This window comes from Schistocerca gregaria, chromosome 4 (genome assembly GCF_023897955.1).
Source record: "Schistocerca gregaria isolate iqSchGreg1 chromosome 4, iqSchGreg1.2, whole genome shotgun sequence".
Taxonomy (NCBI): Eukaryota; Metazoa; Arthropoda; class Insecta; order Orthoptera; family Acrididae; genus Schistocerca; species Schistocerca gregaria.
In genome coordinates, this window is record NC_064923.1 from 168,584,791 (window position 1) to 168,604,569 (window position 19,779).

Here is a 19,779-nt window from a genome sequence, read left to right on the forward strand (position 1 = left end):
TCACATCACACGCACTGAGAAACGAGCATTCAAATTACGTTTCTTTTACAAAACACGTTCTATGTTCCAGGTGCTGCCATACTTCAAGAAATCGGAGGACCTACGTTCGGATTTAATAGCATCAGAACCAGACGTCCACAAGTACCACGGCTTTGGAGGCTACTACACTGTCAGCCAAATAAAGGCCAACTTGAGCGTCTATGAAACAATGAAGGAAGCTGTCAGAGAGACTGGCCACGAATTCGTAGTCGACCTTGTCGCGGACAAATTCCTCGTATTCTCAGAGTCTTTGGGGGACATAAGAGACGGCGAAAGGTGCAGCAATGCGAAGGCTTTTCTGAGTCCTGCGGGGCGCAGGTCAAATCTACATCTGCTGAGGCACGCTTTCGTAACGAAAATTCTTATCGATCCGGAAACCAAAAGGGCGTATGGAGTTGAATTTATGCATGGCGGCAAGAAAATGGTGGCTAACGTTACAAAGGACGTCATTATGTCTGCAGGGACTGTGCAGTCTCCACAAATTCTGATGTTGTCTGGAGTGGGTCCTGAAGATGAACTAAAATCCTTGGGTATAACAACGATTGTAGCGAATGATAATGTCGGAGCTAATCTCCAGGATCATTTCAAGTCGCCAATAATCACATTCTGCATAAACAACGAAAAGTACCGCAGAGATCAGTCGGAGTTAACCAGTGACGACGAAACTTACCAGTACCTTAAAGGAAGAACGGGTCCGCTTGCAACACTGTCTTGTAACAATTTCTTAGGTTTCATCAGGACAAATTCTACACCAGATGAGTACTGCCCAGAAGGATACCCAGACATCGAGATGCAACTGTCCTGTGTGAACAAAACGGATGGCGGTGGACGTCAGGCCTTCCTGGATAAAGCAGCCTTCGGAGAAGACGCCAGGCGTGGATACAATGAGATATTTGACAGCTGTGACATGACTATGATTCCGTACATGACGCTACTACACCCGCGAAGCGTCGGTAAAATCTCTCTGAACAGCCCTGATCCGCGTGACCCACCCAAAATCGACCCGCAATATTTGACTAGAGACGAAGACATTCAGGCGTTTCTGGGCGGTGACGAGTACGCCATAAAGTTTGGCAACACTGAAGCTATGAAGAACATTGGAACCGAGGTAACATCACAACATCTAAATGTAGAGGCCCATAATTATGAAAAAATTAACTGATTCCCTCTACAACCTGATCTCTATTCCTGTGATTACCGTCCTAGCGATTTAGATTTACTTAGTAGCAATGATTCTTGTACTGAAAAGTTAGGCTGAAGACTAGGTGCAATAAACATGTCTCCACTTCCTCTGCTGATTTGCAATCGAAAGTGTCCTTATACATTCAGAATAAATCATATGCTTCCAAACAGAGGGTGAAATCAGTGACTAATGTTTTATTAGTACAAACGATAAGGTGACACAATTACGGGATATATCCTACGTGTCTTCCTTGTAGGCTGACACAAAATGACCGTTGGCAAGCGCTTGATAATATTTCTCCTCTTATTTGCTGATAAGTTAAAGTAATTCTTCTTTAAAGATGGTCCACATTATAGATTTTCTCATGATACGAATCTGTTTAAAGTCGCCGCAGATGTAGATCTACTGGTACGAGGACAGGTGACATAGGTTGTCATTCTACTGGACATAGACCGAGCCCATATACAGCCAACTGCTGGGACAACTATGGGCGCACTTCAGTGCTGTAATGCTGAGTAGCCTCGTTTTTCTGTAAGAAAGAACGGAAATAGCAACGTTCGTCCAGGAGTGACACGAAGGTTTCATGTTTCAGAATGTCGAGATAGACCATCGCCTTGTGGCCCCTTCAGTGTCTTTCTAGGCAGACTGACATTTACAGTCTGACATCCAGTGTGGATCGTTACCCATCCAATACCTAAAATTTTCAGAATGAGATTTTTACTCTGTAGCGGAGTTTGTGCTGATATGAAACTTCCTGGCAGATCAGAACTGAGTGCGGGACCCAGACTCGAACCCGGGACCTTTGCTTTTCGCGGGCAAGTGTTCTACCAACTGAGCTACCCAAGCACGACTCACGCCCCGTCAAAGTTTTACTTCTGTCAGTACCCCCGTCTCCTACCTTCCAAACTTAATAGAAGCTCTCCTGTGAAACTTGCAGAACTAGCACTCCTGAAAGAAAGGATATTGTGGAGACATGGCTTAGCCACAACCTTGGGGATGTTTCCAGAATGAGATTTTCACACTGCAGCGGAGTGTGAACTGATATGAAACTTTCTTTTAGGAATGCTAGTTCTGCAAGTTTCACAGGAGAGCTTCTATTAAGTTTGGAAGGTAGGAGACGGGGTACTGGCAGAAGTAAAGCTGTGAGGACGGGGCGTGAGTCGTGCTTGGGTAGCTTAGTTGGTAGAGCACTTGCCAGCGAAAGGCAAAGCTCCCGAGTTCGAGTCTCGGTCCGGCATACGGTTTTAATCTGCTGGAAAGTTTCACCTGAAGTTTTGCTTCTCACTTCGCCATTGACATATAAATTTGCCTCGTCTGGAAATAAAAGAACGGAATCAACAAAACTAGGAGGAATCTCGTGCCTATTCAGAGCACACTCAGAGAACTGTACCCGGCGATCAGGATTATCCACTGTCAAGTATTGCAGCTTCCGTAGGTCGTGTGGTTGACACATTTCAGCGCTAAACGCGCATGACACTACCTTGGCTGGTTCCCACTTGTGCCGAGACGCAATGGGCCCCTTCTGTCGGACTCCTGACTGGCTGCTCGCCTCTCTCCTTACGTTCCTTGATCTGTTGGCGTCTTCGGTCATCCACATTTACTTGCATTCGCAACGGAACTTGTCCTTTCGAATTTGTTGATACGTTTTGCCACGGTGTCATGAGTTATCTGCATACTGTGCCAGACAACGGAATATGTTACTCCGTTCTTCCTCCAGTAATGGGATTTCTTTTTGGTTCCCCACTTTGGAAACGATAAGGTAGTATTGGAGGGCAGCGTAAAGGGTAAAAATAGTAGAGGGAGACCAAGAGATGACTACACTAAGCAGATTCAGAAGGATGTAGGTTGCAGTGGGTTCTGGGAGATGAAGAGGCTTGCACAGGATAGAGTAGCATGGAGAGCTGCATCAAACCAGTCTCAGGACTGAAGATCCCAACAACATCAAGGAAATAAGTCACCACATTCACCATGTGTTTGTTTACTTACAGTATGACTCACACTGTATAACAGAAAAGAAGGTCATAATCGGACTGAACTGTAACATTTGGTGTAGTACTTCGGTTAACGATGTCATTGTAGAATGTGAGATTTCAAGCAGCAACGAAAGCAGGTTTCCAATAGATAGTCTTTATAGTTCCTCTACAGTTTACTTCGTTGCCCAAGATGGAGACCGAAATTTTGTAAATTGAGGCCAAAGAAGTAACACTTAATAGCACATTACAAGTAACTGCCCACCACAGATTCTTTAACAACTACTTTCAAAGGACTGTGTCTCACGCATCTTTAATATCTACGACGACATATCCCATGAACTCTGATTTGTAATGTGATATAATTTTACAAGTACATTCAGTGCGAGATGCCGAAGTTTTTAAAATTATTTTAGTGTCTGAGACCCATTACCGGGCTATTAGCGTGACTGCCTTTCTCGCCGCGGCATTAGGCTGGGGCGGGTGGCAAACATAGGTCACCGTCACTTTCGACCTGGAGGAAAGGACTCCGGCACTCGTCTGATAGCAGACTGAGTGGATCTGGGCGCTCCACGCAAAAAATGGAACGAAAAAATTCCCCACTCATATAAGTGACTGAACCCGGCACCTCCAAGGCTGGAGATAATGGCTCTACCCACTACATAATGACGACCTGACCTGTTGCGATAAAACCTTAGGTTACGTTTATACCTGTTGATTAGCTGATCATGACAGTATCAACCGATAGATGCACGAAACAGTGATGAACATATATCTGTTGCTCTTCGGTATCGTTTGTCAGAGAATCTGCAACAGAGATAAGAGGTCGGCCTCGGTGACCGAGCGGTTCTAGACGCTTCAGTCCGGAACCACGCGGCTGCTACGGTCGCAGATTCGAATCCTGCCTCGAGTATGGATGTGTGTAATGGCCTTAGGTTAATTAGGTTTACTTAGTTCTAAGTCTAGGGGACTGCTGACCCACATAGTCCCATAGTGCTTGGAACCATTTGAACAGAGATAAGAGTGACTATCTCAATCGTTTAGTAATGTACAGGGTGTCCCGGAAATGTTGCGATAAACTGCGACGGGCTTCACAGGATGTCTTTAGGGACATATCAAGGACAGCAACCCGTGTCCAGAAACATTGTCGAACGATGCTAAAGAGCGTCGAAGGTAAAGACACCGGCGCTATGTTGTTCATTTTTCAGTAATCGCTACTGACTGCCACTGTGGTGACGATAGAGCAAGTTGCTGCGTTAGAAAGGCCTTGTCTCCTATGAATGCCATGCTCTGTTATCTCAATGGATGGTGGTTTCCATCTGCAGTTTATTTTCCTCCTGGAGTTCTCTAAAATCATCATTGTTTTTCGGTATACAAGAGAAAAAGAAAAGAGAGGTGGAAATCCATGTCTGAAACAATCATTCACCAAGACAAACAGTGGAGTTCGTCCAGAGGAGACGAGGCTTCTCTAAGCAGTAGCCAATTCCACCCTCTCCACTGGTCATCGTGGCAATCAGACACAGTTCCAGAATACAAACAACATTGCTAGATGTTCGGCCTATGGTCCGTCAGCCTATGAAGATACGTTTGCTGCTTAACAGGTTATCCAGTTGTAGGAACTGGCGCCTATAATCTTGACAATCTGCAACGCCGTCAGATGACATTTCTGGACACGGGTTCCTATCCTCGAGGTCTTCCTTAAGACACCCTCTAGTTCCTCGAAGTTTGTTGCAACATTGCTGGGACAACCCGTATATTAGTAAACGATTAAGATGGTCCCACTACTTCGGATGCAGTTTCTTTGACCAACAACTCCAAAGAGCAACAAATATTTGTTCATCAGTGTTTCATGTAGCTTTTGGTTGAAGTCAGAAATAGAAGTTGCTGTCGTGATCCTCTCAACAATCCCTTGAAGCTTGCCGCAACATTTCTGTGATACATCTGCACTTACATATATACTCCACATATACAGATATACATATATACTCCATTACATATACACTCCGCTAGCCACGAAGCATTGTGTGGCGGAGGGCACAATTCGAGCCAGAGTCATATTTCCCCCACCCCTCCCCGCCTCTATTCCACTGGCGGATCGCGCAAAGGAAAAATGACTGTCTCAACGCCTCATTACGTGCTCTAATTTCCCTTACCTAGGAATTGTGATCATTGCCCGATTTGAAAGCCAGTGGTAATTATATATGCTCTACATCCTCTGTGAAGATCGGATTTCGGAATTTTATGAGCAGCCCCTTCCGTTTAGAGCGCCCTGTAGATTACTCATCCTTAGCGATCCAGGTTCCGAAGGTTAAGACACATAACTTTGATTCAGATCTGTGCTTCAAATGTCTGTCTGGCTACCGAGATATTAGCGTCCAGAGGTTTCCCTTCCCTTGGTTACGTAGATCTCCTGCCTCATGCTTTTGCATCCCATATCACCAATAGCTTGTTGTCGACAGAACGATATAAACTCCTGGAAATTGAAATAAGAACACCGTGAATTCATTGTCCCAGGAAGGGGAAACTTTATTGACACATTCCTGGGGTCAGATACATCACATGATCACACTGACAGAACCACAGGCACATATGACACAGGCAACAGAGCATGCACAATGTCGGCAGTAGTACAGTGTATATCCACCTTTCGCAGTAATGCAGGCTGCTATTCTCCCATGGAGACGATCGTACAGATGCTGGATGTAGTCTTGTGGAACGGCTTGCCATTCCATTTCCACATGGCGCCTCAGTTGGACCAGCGTTCGTGCTGGACGTGCAGACCGCGTGAGACGACGCTTCATCCAGTCCCAAACATGCTCAATGGGGGACAGATCCAAAGATCTTGCTGGCCAGGGTAGTTGACTTACACCTTCTAGAGCACGTTGGGTGGTACGGGATACATGCGGACGTGCATTGTCCTGTTGGAACAGCAAGTTCCCTTGCCGGTCTAGGAATGGTAGAACGATGGGTTCGATGACGGTTTGGATGTACCGTGCACTACTCAGTGTCCCCTCGACGATCACCAGAGGTGTACAGCCAGTGTAGGAGATCGCTCCCCACACCATGATGCCGGGTGTAGGCCCTGTGTGCCTCGGTCGTATGCAGTCCTGATTGTGGCGCTCACCTGCACGGCGCCAAACACGCATACGACCATCATTGGCACCAAGGCAGAAGCGACTCTCATCGCTGAAGACGACACGTCTCCATTCGTCCCTCCATTCACGCCTGTCGCGACACCACTGGAGGCGGGCTGCACCATGTTGGGGCGTGAGCGGAAGACGGCCTAACGGTGTGCGGGACCGTAGCCCAGCTTCATGGAGACGGTTGCGAATGGCCCTCGCCGATACCCCAGGAGCAACAGTGTCTCTAATTTGCTGGGAAGTGGCGATGCGGTCCCCTACGGCACTGCGTAGGATCCTACGGTCTTGGCGTGCATCCTTGCGTCGCTGCGGTCCGGTCCCAGGTCGACGGGCACGTGCACCTTCCGCCGACCACTGGCTGTGGAGACCTCACGCCCCACGTGTTGATCAATTCGGCGGTACGTCCACCCGGCCTCCCGCATGCCCACTATACGCCCTCGCTCAAAGTCCGTCAACTGCACATACGGTTCACGTCCACGCTGTCGCGGCATGCTACCAGTGTTAAAGACTGCGATGGAGCTCCGTATGCCACGGCAAACTGGCTGACACTGACGGCGGCGGTGCACAAATGCTGCGCAGCTAGCGCCATTCGACGGCCAACACCGCGGTTCCTGGTGTGTCCGCTGCGCCGTGCGTGTGATCATTACTTGTACAGCCCTCTAGCAGTGTCCGGAGCAAGTATGGTGGGTCTGACACACCGGTGTCAATGTGTTCTTTTTTCTATTTCCAGGAGTGCAGAATAGTCTAGATACATCAGACTAATTTAAAAATTTGGACATTTCATGTAATTTTATATGAAAATTTATTATAAAATGTATGACTGCACAGAAAGTTTTTCAGGCAAACACAGAAAGCGGCTGTTTATTACTGCGTCATTGTATTTCTGATAATCGTTAATTTTAAGTATAATTGTAGAATGAAATATAATTGGTGACTGAAAGTTCTTTTCCACGGCCATACAATCCAGTACAGGTATTCCAGTAGGTACCTTGCGTTTCCAATGCCGAACAAAAAGATAAACGAATAAATGGTTTGTTAAAGTACCTGACGAGTTTCAATTTTGAAGAATACGCTCAATAAACGCGTTGCCTTCAAAATTGAAACTCGTCAGGCGCTTTAACAAACCGTTTATTTGTTTATCTTTTTGTTCGGCATTGGAAACGCAAGGCACCTACTGGTGGCAGACGTTACGATATCCTAATTCCTGCTGGATAATGTGTTGCACGCTACCGAAGCTAATGTCGCGATCCTTGGCTAGTGAAGAAACGGTCATGTACCGACGTACCCTAACCGCATCATCAGCAGTCCGCTTGTTCCCGTTAATGGACCCTGGCCTCCCAGACAGACGGTGTCTTGCATCGAACGGCGACCAACACGAACTTGCCACACTGTTCCACAATGGTGCTTTCCGACAGACATGCTGCCCCACACACATTCTTCATTCTTCGATATATGTCTATCGCTGTTGAAGCCAAGAAAAGAATAACATCATGTTGGTGCTGTTTGGTAGCATTTGGAAATAGCGTCGCCATAGTTCGGTTTTCCACATTTACCGCACGCACGTCGGAAAGACACCACCGCTACGCTAATCCCTTGCCTACATGTGTGTGCTTGCATGGCTACATCGAAGTCACGCTGGGTAGCATATACGCGGCAGCATGGCTTCAGATGACAACTTTTTGATCGTCCCTTGTACAAATTGTCTCTAATACCATATTAAATTACAGACGGAATACCGAAATCTGCTGTCAGTTACCACCAGCGGAAGCTTTTGGTTGCACTTACACGTGTAGAAAATTAGATAGAATCGGTTTCGAGTTTTAATATTGTTGATGATATTAGTTTCTGGTGAAACCCAGGCTCCAATTCGACACAGCAGGAAATCGGTAGGTGCTATTACAAAGCATCAACGTTATCGATACATTTTGTAAATTTCGTCAGACGTATACCTGGATATCTGGACGACTATGTCATACAAATGGTTTACAGAATGATAAACATCTTTTAAGTTGTAGGATTTATATTTCAACTTTTTTTTTTTTTGACAGGTAAAAATTCTTACTCTGGAGGCATGCTCAGAGTACGAGAAGACGAGCAAAGAGTATTGGGAGTGTGGTGTAAGACAAGTGGGCTACACCATATACCACCCCGTGGGTACCTGCAAGATGGGCGTCTCCAACGACAGTACGGCCGTTGTAGACCCAACGCTCAAGGTAAGCCACAAGGTAAACAATGTACCTCTCAGATTATTCGTCTGTTGATTTAAACTAATTTTCTGCCGTCAGGCCCGCAAATATTTTCTGGTGCATGAGCATTTCTGCTCGTGAGAGCTGTATCTGTTAGTACAACATGACTTCCGTGTGCATTATGTGTGCATGTATAAAAACAATTAGAAGTCTTTGGGGCAGCTTACTTCTTTTAGAAAAAGGGCAATAAATTAAAGACGGATCAATGGCGGATATTAATGTGTCGTTTCTATCATTATCGTTATCTCCAGAGTTCGGCAATACCAAAGGTGTATCTTACTTTAACAAATATGTACCGAATGAGGCAACTGGGGGATGAGGTACACAACCATATTAGTAGTCTACGTTTGCTGCCAAGATGAGTTGTTGCTTAGTGCCTGCATAATTTCACTTCCCTGATGCAATACAGGACAAAGGGGCAATTTATTAGGAGGACGTAATATAAGAAGTTATTGCGTTTGCAGGAGGTAGTGGAGGTAAGGAGAATAGCAAAATTGTAGAGACACGCCTGCAGGAGCTTTCTCCAGCTTAAGAAATCTACTGGTATTAAACACTGACACGGCGTGAAGGAAGTTATTCCTTGAAGTGCCCGTCTAGGAGTTGGGCGTTAGGATATGCTGTATGGAAAACACAGAATAAGGGATACCGACATCATTTCACATGTAGAGGTATAGAAGAAAATAAATCACACTAGACACATCTTGGAAGAAATAAAAATGGTATGGTGAGAGATAGGTGAGAGAACAAAAGCAAAACCCTGTGTGGACCCTTACATAGGAAATAGGACAGGTTAAAAACACACCCATCAAGCCATATCGTGATAGATCAACTATGAAAGGGAAAAAAATGAAACCTACGGCTGTAGAAAAATAGTAGACGGTACAAAGATGATTCGAGACGTGGTACATGTTACCTGTGCTTTTAATCCAAAAAGATTTGTATATGATGAGCTTCGGTACTGTACTAAATCTATCGAAGAAGTGTTGATTTGCAGGAAGTGGAAAAGGAGACATGTTCGCAGAAAATGGGCGCAACAAGTTTGATTCTTCAAATAAGATCTTTTGGAGGTATTGCTTGCCTTATTTGCAATTTAGTACAATACTGAATATCCTAAAATGTTATCATTGTACTGATAATTTTATTACGTACTTGTTCTGCGACTGGTCGGTATGCATTTACTCTCCTAGCACGACCATTATTGACCATTATAACGACCATTATTGAAGATACTCATCATATTTCCAACACTTTCAGCACTTTCCAACGAATTAATTATGGGGTCCCGTATTCGATTAACGGCAGACCGAAAGATAAGTGGTTTATTATGACAATAATATCAGTGAGTTGGAAACTCATGCAAATACCTAAGTGGAACACTTTGTAGCGATACGAAATCGAATGATCACATTGACGCAGCCATGGTTAAAGTAAGCAGTAGACTTCGGTTTATTGGTAGAATTCAGGGGAAATGCAATTTGTCTATAAAGGAATTTGTTTAGAAATCAGATGTGAGCCCTATTCTAGAATACTGCTCTTGTGTGTGGACGAGTACCAAATAGAACTAACACAGGTTATTTAACGTATACACAGAAGAGCAACACGTGTAGTCACAGGCTTGTTTGACGCGTGAGAGGGTGTCACAGAAATGCTGAAGAAACTAAACTGACAGACTCATGAAGATAAACTATGCTGAGAAAGATTTTATCAAACGGTTTTATATGACGACTGTGTGGGTATGCTACCACCTCTTACGTATCGCGCACGGGAGAAACGAACACTTCAGCCAGTACGAGCTCTGATATCTCTTTTTTTTATTATGATAATCATTCCTTCCTATAAAGATTGGCCTCAACAGAATATTTACGCATTCTTAGGAGAAAATTAGTGGCTGAAATTTCGTGAGATGTCCCTATCACAACGAAGAATACCGCAATTCGTATATCATATCCGTTTCATGCACTCCCATATTTCGCGAAAATACAAAACGAGTTGTCCTTCTTTATACTTCTTCGATGCCCTCCGTCAAACCTAGTTGATGCAGAACCCACACCGCACAGCTGCGCTATAGTAAAGGGCAGACGATCGTTCTCTCCGTTCTTCATAAGTGAACAGAACGGGAAGGAACTCTAACAACACAGGGACGTTCTCTCCGCCATGCAGTTTATTGTGGTTCGAAGAATATACAGGGTGTTTCAAAAATGACCGGTATATTTCAAACGGCAATAAAAACTAAACGAGCAGCTATATAAATACACCGTCTGTTGCAATATGCTTGGGACAACAGTACATTTTCAGGCGGGCAAACTTTCGAAATTACAGTAGTTACAATTTTCAACAACAGATGGCGCTGCAAGTGATGTGAAAGATATAGAAGACAACGCAGTCTGTGGGTGCGCCATTCTGTATGTCGTCTTTCTGCTGTAAGCGTGTGCTGTTCACAACGTGCAAGTGTGCTCTGGACAACATGGTTTATTCCTTAGAACAGAGGATTTTTCTGGTGTTGGAATTCCACCGCCTAGAACACAGTGTTGTTGCAACAAGACGAAGTTTTCAACGGAGGTTTAATGTAACCAAAGGACCGAAAAGCGATCTGTTTGAAAAATTTCAACGGACTGGGAATGTGACGGATGAACGTGCTGGAAAGGTAGGGCAACCGCGTACGGCAACCACAGAGGGCAACGCGCAGCTAGTGCAGCAGGTGATCCAACAGCGGCCTCGGGTTTCCGTTCGCTGTGTTGCAGCTGCGGTCCAAATGACGCCAACGTCCACGTATCGTCTCATGCGGCAAAGTTTACACCTCTATCCATATAAAATTCAAACGCGGTAACCCCTCAGCGCCACTACCATTGCTGCACGAGAGACATTCGCTAACGATATAGTGCACAGGATTGATGACGGCGATATGCATGTGGGCAGCATTTGGTTTACTGACGAAGCTTATTTTTACCTGGACGGCTTCGTCAATAAACAGAACTGGTGCATATGGGGAACCGAAAAGCCCCATATTGCAGTCCCATCGTCCCTGCATCCTCAAAAAGTACTGGTCTGGGCCGCCATTTCTTCCAAAGGAATGAGTGGCCTATTTTTCAGATCCGAAACGATTACTGCATCACGCTATCTGGACATTCTTCGTGAATTTGTGGCGGTACAAACTGCCTTAGACGACTCTGCGAACACCTCGTGGTTTATGCAAGATGGTGCCCGGCCACATCGCACGGCCGACGTCTTTAATTTCCTGAATGAATATTTCGATGATCGTGTGATTGCTTTGGGCTATCCGAAACATACAGGAGGCGGCGTGGATTGGCCTCCCTATTCGCCAGACATTAACCGCTGTGACTTCTTTCTGTGGGGACACTTGAAAGACCAGGTGTACCGCCAGAATCCAGAAACAATTGTACAGCTGAAGCAGTACATCTCATCTGCATGTGAAGCCATTACGCCAGACACGTTGTCAAAGGTTTCGGGTCATTTCATTCAGAGACTACGCCATATTATTGCTAGGCATGGTGGATATGTGGAAAATATCGTACTATAGAGTTTCCCAGACCGCAGCGCCATCTGTTGTTGACAATAGTAACTACTGTAATTTCGAAAGTTTGTCTGCCTGAAAATGTACTGTTGTCCCAAGCATATTGCAACAAACGGTGTATTTCGATCGCTGCTCCTTTAGTTTGTATTGCCGTTTCAAACATACCGGTAATTTTTGAAATACCCTGTAGATGGAGCTGTAGTTGTAGATGTAGACCTGCATCAGGTGGCGGAACAAGTCCAGACTGACGTCTACCGGCCAGTAAATCATAATGATCATTTCATTTGTCCTCGTTGGAGTGCGATAGAGAAACGCCCCGTCGGGTAGCATCTTATCTTCGTAGTTCGTCAGCAATATGTTCATTGGCGGTAGTAAACTCGTTCTGCTCTTAACTGAAAAAGCTTGTTCTGTATATTTTCTCAGCAATGTTCCTCCAGTGATTCATATTTGAGTTCACGAAGCAACTTTGATCGAACATACCAATAACAAATCTAGCAGCACACTTCTGATTTGCTTGAATGTTCACTTTAAACCGACATGGTGAGGATCCCAAAGATTAGAAATGTAATCAGGAATTGGTCGCACAAGTGTTCTAAACAGTCTCTTTTGTTGGCCACATGATACCGTTCATATCGCTTTGCGACATTGTGTCCTGAAATTTTTCACGGTGACCGTGTGAATCAGTACACCACTAGTACTGTAATCGATGTTACAGAATAATTTTTGTTACACCTCTGCGCTCTGAACATTTAGATTAACCTATCGCTCACATACCAAATAGAAATTCTAAGTCATCTAATATCCTTCCACAGTCATTCAATAACGATATCTTCCCGTACATTACAGCCTCATCAGCAAAGAGTCGCAGAGTGCTGCTGATTCTATCCGTCAAACTGTTTACATACAAAGAGAAAAGGACGGTAATATCACTGTTTCCTGGGGCAATACTGGCGATACCTTTTTCTTTAATGAAAATTCGCCGTCACGGACAACATACCAGGTTCTGTTACTTATAACGTCCCCGAGCCACGCACATGTTTGGGAACTTACTACGTACACTCGGAACTACGTTAACAGTCTCAAGCAGGACACCGTATCTAAAGCCTCCCGAACATCTAGGACTGTGGAATCCGCCCGTTGCTCTTCGTCCATGGTCCGGACGATATTAAGTAAGGAACGGACAGCTGAGTTTCGCGTGAGTAATGCTTCAAAAACCGTTCTGATTTGTGAACACAAACGTTTCCGTGTCAAGGAAATCTATCATATTCGAAGTTAGGATATGTTCCTCAATTCAGCAGCATGCTGATGTTAAGTAGACGGCTCTGTAATTTTACGGGTTCGTTCTTTTATGCACCTAATATCTAAGTGTCGCATTCGCTTTTTTCCTGCCGTTTGCGACTTTGAGCTTGGAGAGAGATTCGCTATAAATGCGAGCTAAATAAGTGGCCAATGCCATAAAGTACATTCTGTAAAACCGAACTACGATTTTGTCCGAACCTGGCGACTTACTTGTTTTCAACTCTTTCAGTTGTTTCTCAACGCAAATTGAAGTGTCTTTCGGTTGGCTCAAAGAGCTACGCCAACTAAGCATTATATGAAAACTCTATGTTTTGGTTTACTTTGAAAACGTTTATGTAATCTAATTAAGCAAATGCCACATAGACAATATTCAAAAATTCCTCTGTACATTAACAGTTGTCAGACATAAATAATTTCAGTTCTTTCAGTGTTAATAAGCAGATTTAATTTTTTATATTGGTCAGATTTTGTTGTAATGGCGTAGTTTCGTTCCCATTTTCTCCGCAAAAGGAACTTTAATTTGTTGCTAGTGGATATCGCATTCGTAATTACTCTTACTCTCTTATTTTTCTTAAATGCTTGGTCATGAGAATCTTCTTAAGAGAATAACTGTATTGTGTCGCTGTTATTAGTTAGCCTAATTTTAACAGTTGTTATCCTGATATTCACGGATGCACCCTAGACTTGATCGTAATGACAAGTTTCCGTGCAACGAAAAATTTCCTGCCTTTATGTGTATTTGCCAATAAAGTAATTTCTTACGATAAAAAGGAACAGAGGCATGGATTTTTGCTACAGTTCCAACACCTGAATCACTATAGTAAAAAATTACACGTAAGGGCTTGTGAAATCAAGCATTTGGTAGTAAATATAATATTTGACTTTCTAGTCAAGTTATTATACCGGTATGTATTCTTAAACAGATATTTTATTACGGTTAATATGTTTACTTTCTCCCAGGTGCTACTGATTTTTTCTTTTTTGAGTTTCTATGTTCTGCCGTGTATAAACTTTAATGAAATATGTATTATTAGTGCTTTACATCTACTGAACACCATACAGTATTTTGTTTTCAAAGTATTTCGTTTATTGTTCCTTCAGATATGACGTCTACTATACTTTATTATCTATTTATGTCACGGGGAAAGATATCTTCTTTTAAAGTGTATACAACAAACAAATGAATAAAATTTTCTCCACCAATTACGACGTCGGTCGTTAATACCTCCAGATGTATCGTTTGTCATAATGTATTTTCGTAATCTTTCAATTTGCTTAAATACATGCTGTTGAACACATTAGACCAATCACAATAAGAAATTTTCTGTAGACAGAATCGTAAATTGTATCACACATCACCCAAATTTACTCATTATCAGAGACAGTGCGACCCAAGAGTCAAGATATACGATATCCCATTCCCGATTCCTTACTTTATTTTAGTTTACTTGAGTTATCTGTTTTCTGTCTGGTTTGGTTTCGTTCGTCTTTGCTTTCCTACAAGGTGTCCCATCAACCTGTCCTTTCTCCTTGCCAGTGTTTTCAATAAGTTCCTTTCCTCGCTAATTCTCAGGAGAATCTCTTCATTCCTTATCTATTCAGTCCACCTAATCTTCAACATTCTTCTGTAGCACCACATCTGAAAACTTGGATCCTCTTCTTTTCCACGTCTCCCGCAGTTTATGTTTCCTACCTTACAATGTGGCGCTCCCAAACTACATTTTATCCTTAGATTAATTGACTTCTCTTGCCCAGGAATACCTTTAAGCCTAATCTGCTTTTTATGTCCGTCATGGGTTATTTTGCTCCCTAGGCAGCAGATTTCCTTAACTTCATCTACTTCGTTATCACCGATGCTGATGTTAAGTTTCTACTGCCATTACATTCGTCTCTCAACCCATATTATGTATCAATAAACTGTTCATTCCATTCAACAAATCCTGTACTACTACTTCACTTTTACGGAGAATAGCAACGTCATCAGCGAATCTTATCACTGATACACTTTCAACCTGAATGTTAGCCTCATTCTACAAGCTTTTGCGTGGTTTAGTCTCCAGATATATATCTGAACACTACACAAGTGAGGTGGGTACAACGTGAAGACTTAATAGGAGAAAGTGTGTGTAGAAGGTAGCGTACGAGGAAACCACGTTGCTTTTTGGTCGGTAAAATTTATAACCAGATGAAGGAATGCACAACTAGAAACCGTCTTAATTAATTCCCGCCATGGTGTATAGTTTTTGGAGTTTCAGAGAAGATTTTTTTCCTCCACCATATGTGGATATTTCGCTTTCCGTGCTTATGAACTGTATTATGTATTAAAGCTATCTGAAGTATATTCTTTATAGTTCAGGTACAGAATTTTATAGTGAGGAAAATCTTATCGAAATTGGAATTTGGTGTTAGTTTGCAGCAGTTTCTGTTTCAAAATGCATTCAACTTGGATGTTGGTTTTTGTAATAGTTTCACTAAATTTGTTGTTTCTCGCTGATAATTTTCGCATATTGCTGTAATATTGTTTGAGACCATTGAATACTGTGTTGACAATATTTTATCGATAGATAGGCTTTTAAATTTCAGTTGAATATTTGTTCCTAGGTGCATGACCATATTGTCCCTTGGAATATGCTTTCAAATTTGAAAAAAAAACCATTAATTTTCCTGAATATTTCTTTATAATTTCAGAGAAAGACTGCAGCACATGGAAAAGTACAATAACGAAATATATTAAACTTATATTACCGGAATGGGTAGTAGCGAAAGTCTGGACAGTGTACCAAGACAACACACTGTTCCGCATATGTGCCAGAATGCTACGGAAACTGAGCGCCGAAGGAATCTATTTCCATTAAAACTTAGAGCTTGAATGTAAACACTCATTTACTTTTTGCTTAAATGATTTACAACTTTGTCCTTGCATAAAACATTATTGAATGTCGAATTGCGTTGGCTTAGCCTTAAATCACTGTTCTAATGGATCGTGGACACCTTGTAAAGGTGAGGAGCTTTGAACCACTGGAGTTTAGGTTTCTGAAGCGGGCCTGTCGTGTCACGCAGGTCCTGGGCGTGGAAGGCCTACGTGTTGTAGACGCGTCGGTGATTCCCAGTAGCATTAGCGGCAACATCCACGCCGCTGTCACGATGGTCGCCGAGAAGGCCGCCGACTACGTGAAGAGCGACTGGAGCGGCCAGCAGGGCACGAGCTCCGCCAGCCCGTCGCGGAGTCGACAGGGAAGAAATCAGCAGAATCGCCAGCGGAAACGACAGGAAAAACAGCACGGAAAGAGGCGGGGAAAACACCGGGGGAGTCGAATTTGACTTTTCACAACAACAGAGACGTTGGGACGATGCTCAATTTCGGTATGACATAACATAGCTATTACTCTAATGGGAACAGCGAAAATAAAAATTATTCAACATACGAAACACATTCTGTTTACTGATTTGTTCCAGCTGGATGAGAGAATGGTAAAATGATTTTTGTCCTTTAACAGTGTTTCGAAATTGTAAGGTCTGCTCGTTTCCAGGAAGTCTTTGGGAAAAGTCTGGGGAGTTTTCATTTCGTTATTTTCGTCTCAGGTCTAACGTGGATGTCTTCGATACTGTCAATAAAAATGCTTGCAAGGCTAAACCTGTAGTATTTGTGGTATGTTGGTAAACACCGTTCCCACATACACTCCCTCCTGCTAACAGCATCTTTTTCCACTGTGTAATTTCATATATATGTATGTGTATGGGTATGTGCATGTGTGTGTTCATCCTACTCTATTTCTCCTTGGAAAAAACTCTCGCTCTCTCTCTCTCTTTCACACAAACACACAGACAGTGCACACGTCCTTATTCATTCTTCCTGGAAAGTACACTCTGGATTAATATTGATACGTGGTACATACTGAAATTAAGGAAAACGTGGAAGGGAGTACCCACCAATATAGCTTTCTTTAACACTACCTGTTTATTGAACAATATATACACCGTGTTTTACAGATAACCGAAACATTTAACCATCAAATTTTCCTTAACTATATGAAAAATATTTGCAAAATTCTTTTGACCTTCAACCTTAACTTGAATAAGCTTTTCATCTTTGCAAAAGAAACCTGAAGTGCTGTATTGCAAAAACACCAAACAATATGACAATGATTACAAGACGGCCAGACCGGCAGCCCGCCCGTTATTGGACGAAATAGCGCTGTTTTCTACCGCGCTAGTCACAGTCTGTCTTATTAAGTGCCATTCTGCAACACATATATATAAGCTCTATTGATTCCAAACGTGATTCAGTTAATCAAAACAGATGACTTAACCTTTAATTTGAATGCTGTATGTCGAAAGGCTCGGGGTTAAGATGCGCACCTGGGTTTAAAGGTTAAACAGATTAGCAAACAACATGACACTGATCATCTTGTGGTGCAGTTCTTGGTATGTCCGTGCTTGCTCCGAAAATAAGCCTAGGAATTCCACCTTATGTAATACACCTTTTATCTCTTTTGTTTTACCCCAACAGAATAACCATACTCAACATAAAATTTAACGGACTATTTTTGGCTTCTAAAATAGTACCCAACTATGTAACCATAACTGTAAACAACATGTCATCAGCAGCACAGCAAAAAAACGTATGGCTGAAATCATGTTGGTAAAGCAAGAAATACGGTCTTTGTATTCCAAAAACCAGTCTCTGAATATTGAACTATACATATTGCATACAGAATTAGCAAATCACGAACTATCCACCAGTTTTGATGAATTAATGTACAAGGTAAAAACATACGCAGGTACCATAATAGGCAGAAAACAGACAATCCAACAATAGAAACTCACCAAAATAATAAACCACACAAACACCTACCAATCCCACCACGAATACAACAAACACATCTTTCACAAAAGGGTGATTAATCTAACAGACAAAATTATTAGAACAAGAAAGCAGCCTACTTGAGGAGGGTCCCAAACATGATACAAACACAATGGTGTCACACAGTAGAAAATGTCAAACAGAGACTGAACACATCTTTAAGAAACAAGTAAATCTAAACCCATGTGAATTCAATGCAAATCTAACCAGATAACTAGTTGCTGAGCAAATAAGAAACATAATCAAATAAAAACTGGGTCTGAGCACTATGGGATTTAACTTCTTAGGTCATCAGTCCCCTAGAACTTAGAACTACTTAAATCTAACTAACCTAAGGACATCACACACATCCATGCCCGTGGCAGGATTAGAACCTGCGACCACAGCGGTCGCGCGGTTCCCGACTGTAGCACCTAGAACCGCTCGGCCACCCCGGCCAGCCATAAGCAAAGAGAAGAAAACCACCATAAAAGAAAGCAGAAGGACTGCTGAAGAAAAAACCTACTGAAAACTTCAGAATAAATTAACACAGGCAAATGCCATCATCACTAAACCCGACTACGGTAATTCAACATTAGTCATAAACAAACAGGAATACATTTACCAAACATTAGTATTCTACCAAAGCAACAAGGTCACAGAAGTAAGAAGTGATGCAACAAACCAATACCAAAGTAAGTTACAGAAAACCCTGAAAAACATACAAATGATTGTCAGAGAAACACAGATTACAAGAATGATACAGAAAAATCCCAAGGCCCCCAACCAAAAATTATTGCCTAAGTTTACAAACGCAGAATACCTATGGGTCCATTGGTAAAAAACAAACACGTGGGCCGTAGTTGTGTCCGGCTCTTCGAAAAGGGGGCCAGGCGGAGTACTTTCGCTTCTCGTGTAGCTTGGCGGTGGCGCTTTCGGTTTGGTGCGCCGTTTGGATCGCTACCGCCCTCTGGCGGGAGGTGGAGCAAGTGTACGGTTACGTGACGATCGAGGAGTACGTACTGGGCGGTGACCGAGAGAGGTGATGGCGCGTGCGGGACCCTGCAGATGGGGATCGTCAACTGCTCGCCACGTGCTTTGGTCGACCTCTTGGCTGTCAGGGGCTAAGTCTGCCTTACCCGCATGCACGTGGCTTATGAAGCTTAGAAGCCGTGGTGCAGGAGATCAGGGCGTGGGGCCGCATGTCTTCTTATCGGCCTTTGAAACCACTGGCAGTGGTTGGCTCTGACGAGCATTTGGAAGTGCGATGCGTTCCGGGCACTGGGGTGGAGTGTGAGAAGATGAGTACCGTTTTTATCTAACAGAAATATATATTCTTAGACAAGCTAGCTACTTAAAGTTTTTTTTGGAATGATTTTCAAGTGAAGTGTATGAGTTTCTTCACCAGTGCTTTTGTTGGGGTCGTCCCACCACAGTTTTCGTTTGCCTGTCCGCTGGAATGTGGTACTTGCTTCTGGGTCGGGCCATTTTCATTCACACCTCGGTTGGGTGATTTAGGGTCGGTGT

The 19,779-nt window shown here is 43.2% G+C and overlaps 1 protein-coding gene across 2 annotated transcripts in view; it reads left to right on the forward strand.

Moving 5' to 3' along the window:
* Nucleotides 1–18,150, forward strand: part of LOC126267543 (glucose dehydrogenase [FAD, quinone]-like) — a 61,186-nt gene extending 43,036 nt beyond the window's left edge. The window contains exons 4-6 of one of the 2 annotated variants that reach the window (XM_049972847.1): nucleotides 71–1,147; nucleotides 8,381–8,545; nucleotides 16,470–18,150. In XM_049972847.1, coding sequence (XP_049828804.1) covers nucleotides 71–1,147; nucleotides 8,381–8,545; nucleotides 16,470–16,730 — 1,503 coding nt within the window. In that variant the 3' untranslated portion in view covers nucleotides 16,731–18,150. Of the gene's footprint in view, nucleotides 1–70; nucleotides 1,148–8,380; nucleotides 8,546–16,097 lie in introns of both variants that reach the window. The other variant, XM_049972848.1, reaches the window with a different exon arrangement.
* Nucleotides 18,151–19,779: the final 1,629 nt, after the last annotated feature.